Source organism: Scomber japonicus, chromosome 21 (assembly GCF_027409825.1).
Source record: "Scomber japonicus isolate fScoJap1 chromosome 21, fScoJap1.pri, whole genome shotgun sequence".
In the NCBI taxonomy this organism is placed as follows: domain Eukaryota; kingdom Metazoa; phylum Chordata; class Actinopteri; order Scombriformes; family Scombridae; genus Scomber; species Scomber japonicus.
Genome location: NC_070598.1, coordinates 6,108,268 through 6,124,243, shown reverse-complemented (window position 1 = coordinate 6,124,243; position 15,976 = coordinate 6,108,268). Strand labels below are relative to the sequence as shown.

General features: G+C 43.6%; 1 protein-coding gene across 1 annotated transcript in view; it reads right to left on the bottom strand.

Annotated features, from left to right (window-relative positions):
- Positions 1-15,976, bottom strand: part of gli3 (GLI family zinc finger 3) — a 75,951-nt gene that overhangs the window by 3,776 nt on the left and 56,199 nt on the right. Inside the window, exons 6-12 of the mRNA XM_053342641.1 lie at positions 12,739-12,940; positions 10,558-10,777; positions 9,289-9,402; positions 7,872-8,012; positions 1,436-1,585; positions 1,115-1,279; positions 728-1,018 (exon numbers count right to left, since the gene is read on the bottom strand). Of these exons, the coding sequence (XP_053198616.1) occupies positions 728-1,018; positions 1,115-1,279; positions 1,436-1,585; positions 7,872-8,012; positions 9,289-9,402; positions 10,558-10,777; positions 12,739-12,940 (1,283 nt within the window). The remainder of the gene's footprint in view (positions 1-727; positions 1,019-1,114; positions 1,280-1,435; positions 1,586-7,871; positions 8,013-9,288; positions 9,403-10,557; positions 10,778-12,738; positions 12,941-15,976) is intronic.

Genomic DNA, 15,976 nt, shown 5'->3' with positions numbered 1-15,976 from the left:
ACTCTTATGAGACCAGCTACTGCCTAATTAGGTTGTTTACAAAATTTTAGGAACTATGTTGCACTGAGGAATAAGGGAATCACTTTTTGGCATCAAGTGTCAGCAGTGTTTTGAGATCCCGTTTACTATTGAATTCATTTGGCAGCATAGTGGAGCCCTGGGCAGTATCGGGCATACTTTTATAGCCGTTTCAGTTCTGCCCAAAGGCATCGGCATAGCTTAGAGGAATGCATCACTTTTGGTAAATATCATTGCCACCCTTCAAAGTGTTGCACAATGAAATGTAAAGACCAATCTTTTTATGAATGGGAGTGATGAGGGAAACATACGATGAGAACAAATCTGGGGTGAAAGTGTCAAGCAGGTGTGATGGCATGAGAAAAGTCCAATAGACAATAAAATAATAATGAGCAAAAGAAGGAAAAAGTGAGATTTGGAAAGAAAGTGAAGGGATACCTATCTCACCTGATTACCCACTGTCCTTAGAAAGGGAAGGAGAGAAATGCCGAAGCAATGGATAGAAAAAAACATTTACTCATTAGAAGATTTCAGTGTTAAATGTGCATGCTCCCAGTTCAATGTTAATTCACACATAAATCTAAATGTTAGGCTTTTATAGTGTCACATTACAGTAAAGGAATTAGTAGTAAAAGTATTAGAGAAGATTTAAAGCAATCCAAATAATGTTAAAATGTTCAGTTTCATAAAACCTGAAATAAAGTCTTACCATGGGTTTCTCTGTCTTGATGGACTTCACCTGCAGACATTCATCCTGTTTTGAGGTAGCGTGGTTGTACTCCCTTTGGTCCGTATACCCACCCAGGGGCAGTTGGCCTGGAGATCGGCCTTGACTGTTGGCGCCAGGCTCCCGAGGCTGGGGAGGAGGGCGTGGGTAATCTCCACGTTGTTTCTTGGTGACGTGCGCCTCGGGCCCGTGCACCGTCTTAACGTGTTTGCGTAAGGAGCTGGGGTCCGTGTAGCGTTTGGTGCAGCCTGGGATTTTGCACACGTACGGTTTCTAGAGATGACAGGAGCAGCAAGAAACGGGTCAATACACCAATCAAACACCAAAATTCAAGGTAACATGACCGTCTGAAAACATATTTGCTAGTACCTCATTTGAGTGTGTGCGATTCTGATGTTTCGCCCGGTCTGAGGCGTTGGAAAAGGCCTTGTTGCAGCCTTCATGTTCACACACATAAGGTTTCTCTCCTGTGTGGGATCGCAAGTGAGTCTTAAGATTTTCCAGACGGGAGTAGGCTTTGGCACAGCCTTCAAACTGCAGAAAGAGAGGGAGAGAGAGAGAGAGAAGAGGAGGGGGACATCACTCACACGTCCCATATTTTATTACCTGAACTTTATGTTAGCAGGTTACACACAAAGTAACTTTTCATCTGCTGATACGTGAACTTTAACTGAATAGGAGTATACTTACTGTGCACTTGTGTGGTTTTTCCCCAGTATGCCTGCGCATGTGGACCACCAGCATATACTGTGCCTTAAAGGGCTTCTGCTCTCTTGAGCATTCCTCCCACCGACAAACGAACTCCTTCTTCTCCCCGTGGATGTGGTCATTGTTGATGTGCTAGAAAAAAAAAAGATGAGAACATTTCAATCAAAGCAATTCCTGCATTATTATAAGCAGTTGCTGCGACTTTACATATTAATTCAGGAAGAGCTGCAGCGAGTGCCATGTTATTTCGCCTTGAATTGATTTGTTGTTCAGCTTGAGGAAGTTTTTGCTCTGCAGCGTTAAGAAGCAAATAACACTTTCTTTCCTGTCTTTTCCTGTCTCTTTTCATGCGGTGTATTTAATTTCTTCCATCTTATTTGTCTTAACTCTACCCTTCCTTTCCGGCTTTTGTGTTTCTCTCCCTAACTCTGTCGAAATCTGCAAAATGATTGGCAAAAAAAAAAAAAAAGAAGAAGAAGAAGAAAAGAAAGAGCAAGCTTGTGAGTCTCAGTGTCCGATTTGAACAGGATTTTCAAATAAAACCCTGTCACTTCGCATCACATTGGGCCCCTCACCCCTCCGTGACAAGTGCTGACAGTTGTGCTGCCGTGGCAACTTCCAATCTGAGGCTTAGGAAGAAGGGGAGGTGAGGAGATAGAGAGAGAAAATCAAAAGTTCAGTCAAGGCGCCTGAAATGCGGAAGGCTTTACAACTCCAGCCAAGCATTATATCTGTGAACACCACCTTTCTCTTGCTCCATCCTCATCTCTCTTCCTTTTCTCTCTGTCTTTTTTTTCTTTTCACACTAACTGTCTTGTAAAAACAGGGTAAGTGGTGGATGTTAACAGAGGAATGAAGGAGGTGAGGAGAAAAAAATACACACACACACACACATACACATACAGACGTAGAGCCTCTGGGGATGAAGTCAACATCTGGCTCTCTTTCAGAGACAACAGTGTGTGGTGGCCTCTGAAGTGCCTCCCCGAGAGCAATTTAAACCCAGGGAGACAGACACAATATCCTGACCAAAAGCAACCAGTATTATTACATTCCTGAGCAGCGGAGAAGCCTTTTTTACCTTGGGGGTAAAATGCAGGGGGACGGATGGCAAGAGGAAAGAAGGGAAGGGGATAAATAGAGACTTGACATTGAACACTCTTAAATGTCTGGGGGGAAATGTGCTTTCTTTTGAGCACTTACTCGCAAGATTGTTGCTATATAAAACATGCAGGACCAAAGCAAATGAAAAGTATCCAGGGTCAGATCCCCTCCAGGCATGTCAATGCCCTGACAATGGCATCTTTGTACTTTCCAATGCCCCGCCTCTCGGCCAGATCATGACCCTGTGCACCATGACTATGGCATCCAAAAGAGCCCCAACTACCCTATTCTTAATGTTTCCTCTAGACATTTTGACCCTAAACCTCTTCTAACTGCATAAAAACTGCACTCACAAGTCAGCGCGGCAACAGAGAAACTGACACTAATATATAAAGGCATAGGGCCTCCATTATTCTCACTTGGAATTTTCTAATTTTAAAGTGACAAAACAAGACTAATTCCTTGGTAGATGATTGGGGACTGGATGGCCGCAGACGTAAGTAAAGTTTCCCTACGATTGATCTCCTCCTTCTCCTCGGTCAGAGCCTCAGAAAAACCTGACTCGTCTTCTCCTTTTCTTCCTCTCTGTGAGGGAATCCCTGTGGCAAGCGATCGGTCTGTTGTGAGCAGCGTTCAATATCTCCTGGCGGAGAGCGATGGGAGAGTGGCGCGGTGTTGGATCACGCTGGTGGCTGGCACAACACGAGTGTATGCGCACACACACAAACACACACAGATACACACTCACACCGTATTTGTACAAATGAAGGAGGTCGTTGACGGGTGTGATGCATGAGCCTCTGAGCTGACAGAGAGGGGGACAGACACCACGGGGAGAGGGGCCGCCGAGGAACCTAATGGCATGATCTAATGGCAATTCTTATTGAATCAATAATCTCCATGCTGAGCAGACAGGCCCCGTTGGCCGGCTAAATCGACAAACAGGTGCTGATAGCGGCGGTGCGGCAGGTTATTCATCTTCCCCCTGCCAGCTTATCGGCCAACAACTGTAAAAACGCCACCAAGATGGATTTAGGAGGGAGTCGTACGACAGGGAGCGCCAGGCATACGGACACAGGGGACACTGAAGCCATCTGTGACGTATGAGAGGTGCACACACACACACACACACACACACACACACACACACACACACACACACACACACTCATGTACACACACATACTGTATACACACAGGTGCAGGCTCTGTTTTCTTGGTAAAGACCCCTGCTGCTTGGGTGTACATAAATAGCACTAAAACACAAAAACAATTTTACCCTTGGATTGTTTTTTTTATGTTTTCTACAAATAAAAAAAGTCTGATTTCAAATGATTTTCTGTCCCTCCATGCCAACGCTCAAATCCACGCACTACTGTAATACACAGAATCCTATCATTTTTGTGCTCTTTCCCAGCATTTGCCCACTTCAGTATCCATCTCCATGTCTCCTTATCAAACTCTCTCTGGGACACAAACCTCATGCATTAGAATGCAAGCGTGCATGAAAAGAGGGCCTGTTTACAAGGCAATTTCACTAAGCTGTGGGACCCGCAACACCGTTTAGCTTTATCAAACACCGCCTAATAAATCATATGCTCTTTTGTGATGTCAGTTGCTGAAGTGCTTTGTGTGAAGAGAGAGAGGGGGGGAGAAGTAGAAAAAAAAAGAGCATGAAAAAAGGCAAAGAAGGGAGGGAAGGAGGGAGGGAGGAAGTAAAAGGGGTAAAGATTGAGCGAGGGAGGGAAGGAGGGAAGAAGAGAGTAAGTGAGTGAGCGAGCAGGGGGCAGGGAGCTAGAATTGGCATGTGTAATTCACCACAGTCTTTTCATCTTAGAGTAAGATACTCTAGACAGATAAGGAGCCTAATCCTTCTCCTGATCAAAAAAAATCTGCATTTTACCAATTAAAGGCCTGCGCCAGCAGCCAGAGAGGGGGGCTGCCTTCAGACTGCGCCCGAGTTTATCTCCCTTTAACACCGGGGAAGCGAGCAGCAGCCGCCTCAACAAGGCTGCGCACAGGGAGACCCCGCTCCCCATCTAAGAACAAGGACATCACAGCGCCACCTATGCAGATGACCTGGAACAGAATAGTGACTGTGGAGGGTAAAAAAAAGGCCTGATGAGCTGTGAGAACACACACATGGAAGACCACCAACCCAATCCCAGTCTGCAGCACCCTCCCAAATCCATCTGTTACCAACAGGCCTGCCATGACAGAACAGACTTCTGCTTCCCAAGCTGACAAGACAGAAACGGTTCAACCATTGAAGATTATGAGTGCACAAGATTGCAAATTTGTTTTCAGCTGTTTTAGTATAACCCTTAGATAAATAAACTTTAGATGGATACTGACAGAAAACACATTAATTTAATCACATTAATTAATTTCAGCAACTTTAATGCTGATTCACAGTCTAATGTGTATTTTTCAGATGACTTTTCTCCCCATAAACAACTAACTTCTAACACCCCCTTCCTTTTTACTAAATATAATATAGCTTACACTCATTTTTTTTTTGCTTTAAAAAAAGGGGCAGTGAAAATTCATAGCCGCCTTGTAGATTTCTCAGTGGTGAAGTATCAGTAATAGATCAATGAGGAAATAATAAAAAGATTGTTGAGCGAGGCCACATTAGGGGAGTTATGGGAGTGTGGGGTTGGCATCTTTGGCGACAAACCCGAGTGAAAAAAAAAAAAAAGAGCCCACTTCAAGAGAGACATTAAAGAAGCCACCAGGCCTTATCTTTAAAAGTACTCCCTCCGAGGGGTAAAGAGGGGAGGGAGAGAAAATGAAAGAGAAAATGAAAGAGAGAGAGAGGTTTATGCCCCTAAAATGGGGAAAGCTAAAGAATTGTCGAGCCAGGCAAAGAGAGCGGGAGAGATGTTAGAGAGGTAGAGAGTTGAAATGTAATAAATGAAATAAATACAGCAAACTAAAATTGACACCCGCCTCGCTTTTGCTGACTGGGTAGGCCAGATAAGTGAGCTAAATTGCATAGATCTGATGTTTATCTTATCGCCTGCACCAAGAGCGCTTAAACGCAGATGATAAAGGAACGCTGTGGCATGTCATGGTGAGAGCATGTTTGAGAGTGTAAAAATATGCATCAAGAGCGTGGCAGGAGTGCTTTTGAACAAGGTGGAAAGCGATGAGGGTGGTGTGAAGGCTTAATTCTAAAATTAGGCCAACCACAAAGGGGGAAAAAAGGGGATATTTGAATCAGCGCAGCCGTCACTTTTAATACTTCAAAAAGCCGTTTATATCATGACGTAGACTGTCAAACACGGCAGTCAAATTTTTAGCACGATATATAACTCCACGTCATCGATTGTTTTGCTATATATGAATGAATAAACTTTCAAAAAGCAGTTAAAATGGTTACAACCAAGGAGAAACCGCTATTTTTTTTTTTTTTTTTTCTCATCATGTTTTCTCCCCAAAGCCATTTCAGAAGACAAGTACGGGGGAAGGGACGCTCTATTGTTTGGTTATATGGAAATCCCCCACCAACCCCACCCCTCCCGCCCCCTCGGAGTGTGTGAGGAGAGCCACTGTGGTCCAAATACTGTACTTATCCTATTACTGAAGGGGGGGTAGGGGGGGTGTTGGGAGGGGGGGGGGGGTTGCGGAGAGATAAGAGCATTTTCTCGTCCGCTCTGCTGAATTAGAGGGCAGGGATTCTGTAGGCGAAGACTTTTATTGGCATCTCGCTGCATATCTGCATGTGCATAGAAAATGAGAAATAAAATGCAATATCAGAAAGTCAAATGCCAGAAAAAAAAAGAAGAAGAAGAAGGAGAAGAAAAAAAAAACAATTCCAAGATGGAAAAATGGAAAACTAATAAGGATTTTGTTGGTGTTGGTGTCTACATGGACACAATCTGATAATAGGTGCAGCTCGGCATGGTTAGTGTGGATAGTATATGTAGAGGAATGAGAGGACATTGCTTTTGTTCAGACGGCCACCTGGTGTGACTACAGTAGGGGGAGGATGTGAGCAAGCTTTTCCTCTATTAAGAAGCCATCCCCCACCTCCCCTTCCCCTACCACCTTAACTCATCCCGCCGCTGAAACAGGGGCAAGAAGTTGTCAAGATCCTCAACCTTTGAGCCGAGCCCTTCAAACACGGGAGGCAGCCCATTCCGCGCTGAGGATATCAATTATAGATAGGGGTTACCACCGCAGCTAAGGATTGCAATGTCAAGACGGCAAATAGACAGCTGTGGAGAGCTGAGGATCTTTCTATCAGATGTGTGGTGATGTGTATTTCACGTGTGTGTGTATATATATATGTGTGTGTGTGTGTACGCTCCTTGTTTACAGCATCATATTGGTGTATTTTCACCACTTCTCCAACTTCAGCCTGCTCTGTGTCTGGGATATCTGACGGCTGTGCAGCTCACAGGCCGCGTGAGAGCAGCAGAGCTAATAGCGTCAGTGTAAGTAGGCGCAGTGAGGGGCGACACAACCATAATGTCATTAATATTTAGCTTAACAGTGAACCCCGCAGGCGCAGCGTGATGAGAGCCATCCATCTCCCCGTTGCTGTGTGAGAGAGTTCTGATAACAGACGGGGAGGAGAGCTGGGTCCAGTGTAGTACACACAAAGCTTGCATCCTGACTCTGGGAGGCTTAACCCACCAAATCAGTTAGCACCGTTCAGCTGCAGAGATGTGCTCTCCAGCTTTTGAGCCCATTACCACCGTCCCCCGGATCCAATCAGGAATCCGGCAGCAGTATCAGTCAATGGCTGCAGTTCTGACTCTAGACTGCTAATGCACAGGCACGCAGGCAGGGGTTGTGGTCTGATAGGGAGGTAATGTCCAAAAAATTGTGCAGCTAGTGTAGTTGTGTGCTGGGATCGACTGAGCCGAGAGGAAAGAAACTACTGAAGCAATCACAGTATGAAAAGCAAAATACGTAGTGGTATCTGTTTGTGTTTTCTGAGCATCTATTTCAAATAATCTCACACTGATCGTCTCTTTCCTTCTTGTTAAGACACGCAGTTGAATCTCTCATGAGTCACGTTTGAAAAAAAAAGGTGATAAATCTGCACTGTTACATAAAACATCTTAAAAAACTTTCTAAAATCATAAAATATTAACATAATACGCCCAATTTAGTGACGCAGGCTTTACAGGATTTCTGGATATTGAAATTTTGCAGCTGGAGAATTTGGAGCTGCCAATGTGTGGTAAATGCCTGGTGCAACTTTACACCAGCAATCATGTCTCCGCTGGAGTTAAGACTTAAGAAAAGGCATGCTTGTTCCACATTTTTGAAATGGTTTTGTGTGCTGCTAAATACTCACTTGCACTAGCTGCTCCTGCGTGTCAAATTCGCGGCAACAGTTCTCCCAGTGGCAGTTTGTCTCGTAAACCACCTCTGGCTCCTGTTTGCTCTCATCCTTGTCTCCTTCCTCCTTTACCAGCGTCATGCCGTCAGGATGATCCTAAAGAAGAACAAGGAGGGAGAAAGTTCTTGTACACAAAGCACAACCAGGCTCGACAGTGTCATGAGAATAAAATGCATGATGTGACTTTATATAAGGGATACGGATAAAACACCTAGAAACTAAAGAAAGCAGAGGGAGAGCTCATCTAAACCTGTCATATAAATACTTTTTCCACAGGCCCGGCGGGTTCACATGAGAAGACGCAGCCAAAATTGATTTGGTAACAGGTCTCAGCTCCAATGCCCCTGTGAATCCGGCCTTTTTTGGCTGCCTGGGAAAGAAGTCTGGAGAGCGGAAATGTAAGCGCTGAAAGCCCCGCTCTGTATTTGGGGGTTGTTATACGACAGGACGGGGGCGAGTATTTAAGGAATCTAACCCCCTCTTCCTGCTCTAGGTTACTCTATTAGCCCAGACATATTTCACTGTCACAGTGAGGTGGCTGAGCAGAGCAGAGCTGGTGGTGGGTTAATACAGGAGAGGTCCGGGACTTCCACCACACACACACCTCAGGCTGGATGTGCTGCGGCCCGACTGGAGGAAAAGCTGAGTATCGACTCTCATAAAGGTTTCTAACACGGATTTCACTTCTTTCATTTTTCCAGCCACTTAAATATTTGATTAAACAAAAACAATTTCCTAGTAGTGTCCCAAAGATCAATGGGTTGTCTGCTTCGGGAAAATGCAACTAATAAAAGCAGGGTGGGAATCTAACACCAATAAAAACAGCCAGTACAGGTAAATGCAGACTGTGGCTGGTAAGCTTGTCTATTAGTGTAGGAACTTTGGCAGGTGATCACACACTATATGAGCTTCCTAATCAAATACAAAAACCTGCTGGTGGATTCTGGGATTTACACACCCAGTGATGAATGTATTAATTTGCCTCATAACTAAAGAGCTTTATATTCAGACATTGTTAACCCTTATATACTGTTCAGGTCAAATTTGACCCATTCTGACATTTGACAGCTGTAGAAACACCCCACATGAGCTTTTATTCAGAAATGTCATTACTTTTTCTAAATTGGCCCAAAATGGACATTCTTGTAATTTTCAGTTTCAATAAAATAACATTTAAATCATTATTGCTATGTTATATTTTCATGTCTTATGTAAAATAGGACATGATATTGTGTCATAGTAGCTGTTTTTTCTCCTAAAATCGACTATTGATGCTCTCTAAACAGATCTGTGGTTCAAAACCGGGCCAAAATGGACCCAGAATAATTAACAGTATAAAAGGGTTAATAACTGTACAGTCGGTCATCCTCACCTGTACGCTCACTGCTCCTGGGCTCGGCAACTCTTCCTCTGGTTTCATTTTGGAGCGTTTGTGGTGCATGGGGTCTCCGGTGCTGCTCACTGCAGATTCACTTGTTGGTTTGATCTGTGGAAACAGGAAATATTTAAGAACTTACAACATCTATCTCAGCCTTTTCAAGCTTCCTCTGGCATTGAGTTAACTATAAAGACAATTACTTCTTTTTTTTAATTTAATGATATTTCTTTTGTTATCCTATGCAGTATTATTAAAAATGCATGTGATGCTTACAAGTCAATTAATCATTTACTTAATCAACCAGCAAAAACAAACTATGGTTCCACTGTAATGATTTCTGTACCCTCAGTCCCAGCTTTTAACTGTGCAAATGAAAAACTATGCAATTCAATGCATCACATTAGCTAGCCTAATCATTGCAATTAAAACAAACCCATGAAGCAATTCAATGAACCATTTGCTGATCTCAATGGATGACCTGACTTTGGCCCCGGCTTAAATTTGCCCTCAAGGGAATTATTGTTACATACCAGCTCACCATCATTTAAAAAAAAGAAGTAGTCGATTTTAAACTTATGGAAAAAAAAGGTTTTCAGATGTTCCTGATCGCTTCAGGAAAATGTTTACCTCCAAAATGTTTATGGTTTTTAACAGGACACTCAAGAGCTGTAGCGATCTCCTCAGTTTCTACAACATGTAACACATTTGTCCTACCATCTTTGCTGAAATATATGCGGTTCAGCTGTGGCCCCAAAGCAATATGTTTATTCAGGAGAAGGAAAAAGGCAATTTTGGTCTGCTCAATTTGAACCAAGCCTCATTCGCAGTAACGAAAAAATTGAGCGATGGGAAACAGCAGGGAGGACTGGTAATAAACATTGAATATTTACTTCAAATGTGGGCCCGCACATACAGTAAGGGTTGAGGAAGGAGAGAAAAAGCCCCTTTGGATCCATCCATCCATGTCAATATTCCCACTCTATATCCTTGTTCTCTCTCTAGTGATTAATGGAGTCAGCAGTGGGATTCTATGCTAACAAGCCCCTTGTTGTTTGCTGCAGGCACGTTCTGGGCCGCGCTTGGCAGTCTAAAAACAAGAGACAAAACAAGTAGGAGGAAACTCCCAGGAGATGAGCATGTGGAGGGGGGGTCCTGCCTGTACCATGTTAGCTCTCTACATTTCGCAGAGATGCGGCTGGCATGCGACGCCGCTATCTATTACCCGTGATGATGAATCGCACAGGCGCCTGCTGCCGCTCTCACCTGTGAGGATTCGTTGGAGACGGCCGAACGCTCGCTGGCGCTGAGCCCAGAGGGGGGGATGCCAGGTACGGGCCTCTGTGTGGCGAAGGCCGGCGTCGGGTGGATCAATGGCGGACTGTGTCCAAAAGCAGAGCCCACAATGCCTGGTTGGCGGCCAATGAGCTGCTGATGCACGTGCAAAGCCACCGGGGTCGGAGGATAGGCGAAGCTTAATGCTGGGCTGAAAGGAGAGGGAGAACAGGTTGTTTTTGGGTTATGTATGAATCATAAAAATTGAAACTTTGCACTAAAACATCGGTTGCAACAGCAGTGAGGCAAAAGAGAGGGAAACACGGTGAATAAATGGATTGTTCTGGATAGCTCCGCATCCCTAAGGACAATCTGACAGGAGATGGTATGGTAATGCTGGAACCACGGGGCTGCCGGCAAATCCTTGCCAATGAATGTTCAGCTTGTTAACACACAGTGAATTATCATGTGGTCTGTGTAAAGCAAAATGTCATTCTTCCACTGGGCAAATGATACAGTTGATAAATAATCTGGAGTGTATCGTAAAGCCTTGTAAATAAAGCAGAATTATGTCCTTGTTACTGCAACAGAGAGTTGTTTCCTCAGTAGTTTATTTCCCTTTAACCTGAGCTAACTTTGTTGATGCTGTGGTGTAAAGTAAAAAAAAAAAAAAAAAAATCCCAGAAGCCACCAAACCTCCTCTGGGGTCTCAAATAACCACAGGTGAACCACCGGATAAACACAGATCTGTGTGGCTCGACAGCAGCGGCCTCCATTCATCCTGAGCCCTGACGCTTCGCTCTCGCTGCGACCCATATGTCTGCTGATCTTATTACGAGCCGAGTGGAAATCAATGGACCGAGACACATTTGGGGGCCCATCCGCTTGTCATATCACTCATCAGTCTGTTGGCTCTGGCTATTTGGGCCCTGTCACTAGGACAGTGGCTGAGCGCACCGTGTGATTGATCAGGCTCTTCTTACAGATCGCTGATCAATGGCTGTGGGTGGGGCGATGGATCTTTCCTTTTCCCTTCCCTCTCTTTCTTTTCTTTTGCTTCCCCTTCTCTCGCCCTCCGGTACTGGGGCGTGATGTATGTGAGGTATCCATGAGGTGTAACTGGATGACTGACACGAGCCGCCGGGGAGGCAGGCTGACTGGCTGGCTGGGAGATCGTCACCCACATGGGGGTTTGACATGGACGACACTTTTTCGCTCCAACACACGCTTCCTTTCCTTCTTTCTCTGTCAGCTAAACATGCAAAACACTGCAATACAACTATGGTATCACACTAATATTCAGAGGAGACTCACAAGTTTTGCACTGTATGTATGCTATATGAAAAATACCAGTCAATGATCAGTTACAGCATCATCTCTCCCTAGAGATCCTGCTTTATGATTCATTATTGGCACATTAGTCCCTGAATGACCACCTTGATAGAAACACAGTCAATCACAGCTTCTGTAACACATCCTGACACTATAAAAGTTATTTTTTCTAACTTTAAAAAAGGGTCATTCATCATTTTATTGCACTTACATGAAATTTGGGGACAGTTTGTTTCAATTTTCGCCTGATGAAGCTCTATAAATAGTGGATACTACAATTTCCATTATGCCACTTGATAACATCTGTCATTAGATCTCCCCTATTCCCTTAAAGCCAAAGCCTCCAGATTGTCATGTTGTTTCAAGCCAAAGCCGAGAAGACATTATCTATTTGTCAAATTCCCTCATGAGCAACAGAGAAAGGCTGAGCTGCACTTTTTGCAGTGAGTAAACTTGAACTTCATGTGTGAAATGTGTGTAATGCCCCTTTATCACAATAAATAACATTTATATAGACTTAAAAGGGTAAAAAATGAGTCTTAAATGCAGGAAGAGACCCACTATGCTCACTGGAAACCTTTATATCAAAGAGTATATTAACCTCTGACAAAGCTAAATGAGATATTCTTACTCTTATATTTGTAATAAATTCAATAAAACACACAGTTATTGTACGAGCACAAGCAATATCTGAATAGACAAGGAAAATCACAGAGCATATCGAGGAGGTATAGTGCAAAAAAAAAAAACACCATAGCATTAGCACTTAGCACCTTAACATTGAACCGAGAGCTTTAAGCATAATGTATGCAGGATAATTTTCAAATCACAGTCTGCTACCTGATGGCTCCAGCAGAGAGGTGACCGTAGGAGCCGCTGGTGGACGAGCTGGAGCGAGAGTTGTTGAGCATGGTGACGAGAGAATTGGGCGAGTTGCGGATCATGGTCTGCAAGTCAAAGCTGTGCTCAGAGAGAGGCGAGATGGGCAGGGGGCGCTTCCTGCTGGGCCGTGATGGCAGCCTCGGGCTTGGGAAACGAGAGTCTGTTGGAGAAGAGAAGAGAAGAGGAGAGGAGAGAAGAGGAGATTTTTTTTTTAATATATAGAGTAAGGTACAAGAAAAGAACAAGTGACAAATGCAACCTTCAAATGTCTGATAAAGCTGTAAATGAAACGTTCTCTGCTCCCTCATTCAACGCTTTTTGAAGAAGAGCGTCTGTTAAATTCCTTAAAAATTTGTTACAGATCAAAAAAAAAGAGCATTTGCGGGTTTATCCACTTTTTCCTGTTTGACTCCATCCAAACCCTAACCTAATCTAACCCTAACAGATGACATTTTTGTCAATCATCAGACAAAAGGCTCATCTGAATGAGTGTTCAGCTGTCACTTGATGCACTGCTTGCATTTCATCCATGAGAAAACATGCCTTTTATGTTGGAGAAATGCTCTGACTGTGTATGGTAATATTTAATCAAGTCCAATTTGACTCGTTATTCAAATGCAATCAGTGTTGACTGGAAATACTAAAAAGGGGGTTTGAAAAGGTAAAAGGCGGAAACGGCACAACCATTCTCTCTGCACATACAATGAGCCACGGGTAGAGATTAAAACATGACTTTTGTTGTCTTTTCACATGGAGATGTCACAAACAAGACAGGGAAAAACAGAGGGAGATGGAAGGAGGGGAAAAAAAGCACTGAGGGGATGTCGCGCTTTGTGCATGAACTGACACAATGACTTTGTGACTCAAGACTTGGAAATAAAACATTTTGAGTTATTTTATAAAGGCAGACAAAACCAGCTTACGCAGCCCCGATAACCCCCCTCTATATTTACGTCCCCCACAATCCATCCATCTCCCAAACGTAAATGCTCCGTCTCTCGTTTGACACATCCAACGATTACAGAACGCTCCATTCACATGGTAATCAGAGTGTGTGGATGTGAATGTGTGTGAATGTGTGTGTGTGTGTGTGCGCCTCTGTGGCAGCAGCGGTGGTGTTCTGGCAACCACAGGCCTGAGTTTCGGCTACAGCAACGAAGCTGTATGGAGAGCAACACCCCCTTTACATTGTCATTGTATGGAAAATCTGTCTTTTTCATGTCTTAGTGAGGAGGGTGTATACACATACAAATCCCTGAGCGTACACAATCACTAAATACAATTCAGTCCCCTGTGGTTTGTCACGTGACGCTCCTTGACATGTCTGCTTCACCGTTTCATTGAGCTTGAATCATATGTCTAATCCTTCTGCAAAAAAAAAGGTGCTTTATCTTCCTGGATTGGGTAAAATAAAACCTTCTACATCCAAAATCTGACACACCTGACACTTTTTTTTAACAAGTGGAATCCACACCAGTGTGAGGGACAGCTTCCACTTGTGGTGAATTAGGAGAAGGGGGTACGGGCTGAGAAGAGGGCCAGCGTCCCACCACTGCAAAGCCTCATGGGAGTGGTGTTTATTAATGCACAGCCCAAAATGATAAATCGGCCAACCGGGGGAGACAGAGAGAGGAGCGTCCCGGCTCGTAGCAGGACTGTCCCTCTAATTTCCTCTTGATTTATGGACGGGACGGATGGTTACGCGCCGCGTCATTAATTCTCACGGCTAGGGAGGGTTCAGACAGGCCGGACTGACGGTGTTAGAAATAAAAGCTGGTTCCAAAACTGGGGTTGAACATTTGCCGTCACACCTCGGGGGGCCACCTCAGAGGGACGTTGTCACAGGAGAGGAGAGGAGAGGAGAGGCCTGTGGTGTAAATAGACTGTCCACATTTCTTTTCTTTTCTCTTTTTTTTTGGTGCAACAGAGAAGTTTATTGAAGAAATGTAAAGTAAAAACACTTCAGGACATGAAAAATGGCAATAATCCTTTTTTTTTATCATAAAATTATAATTACCTTTAAACACAAAGGAGTCTCAACTACAATTACAGTTCACAAAGTATAATAAATAGCTAAAGTTAATTGGATTGTTTGTAGAAAATGTGTTAAAAATGCTTAAATGATACTAAAAGTGAGCCCATTAGTGAGAAAAACACCTTAATGGAGGAAAAATAGCACGGGAAATTAGACTGAACTAAAAAAGACCACAAATACAGTCTTTAGTGTAGTGATCTATGAGAGCTATGGCACTAATTAGGCAGTAAGAATGTAGACAATAGCCCATTAAAGCGCAAATAGGCAGGACAGGCCCATTGTTTCATTAGCACAGCTCTCTCTGAAGGTAATTACACTGATGTGAAATAGACTAAAATAGCCGCAGTAGCCCAGATTATCAGTAGAAGCCTCTTGATAGACTCTCCTCTTTCCTCTTTGTATGTTTTTTTTTTCTTTTTCTTAAATCCAACAAAGCTTTAAAGTGTTAATTTTTTTTTTTTTCATGGGCGTTGGAACACACATTGTTGAAACATGAAGAGTTATTACCAGCAATGATCACAGGACGATTTTTAAAGTGAAGAGCGCCACATCTCCACTTAAATTTGGCCCTATTTGTTTTGTTTCAGTCTATTAATCTTAAAAAGTGACACAGAAGAAAGGATTTCTCCAGTGATGAATGGTGGGACATTCCAATTCCCACTTAATAGCAATTAATTTTCTGATACCCGCACAAGTTTGGCTAGTTTTAATTAGTTTGTTCTGAGGAATACGGGAGAACTTCACCCCGGATTTCCATGAAAGCGGCGTCTGCCTGACTAAATACATTCTCATCAAAGGAAATGGGGTGAGGCTGTCCGACCTTTCTAAGATTCAGTGTGCGTTTAATTTCCTATTTACACTTTAAAATAACTCATTAGCATAAGTCCTCTGCACACAGTCCTGAGACCAACACATTAAGACAATGGCTCATTTAAATCATGTCACAGCCGAGTTGCAGGTCCCTCCTCGCTGTGGTTGAGCTGTAGCTTCTCTAGCTATATATAGTACAAGATAGGTGGATTGTGAAAGCGCAGTTTAAGGGTTGAATTCCCACCGGGGCCACCCATGCTTTAATGTTCAGGTATGCACTCGTAATACTTTGAGATGCGTGGATTTGGAAAGCGCCCTTTTTTTAAGGCTCAGTTTTAGTGAAAGTCAAGA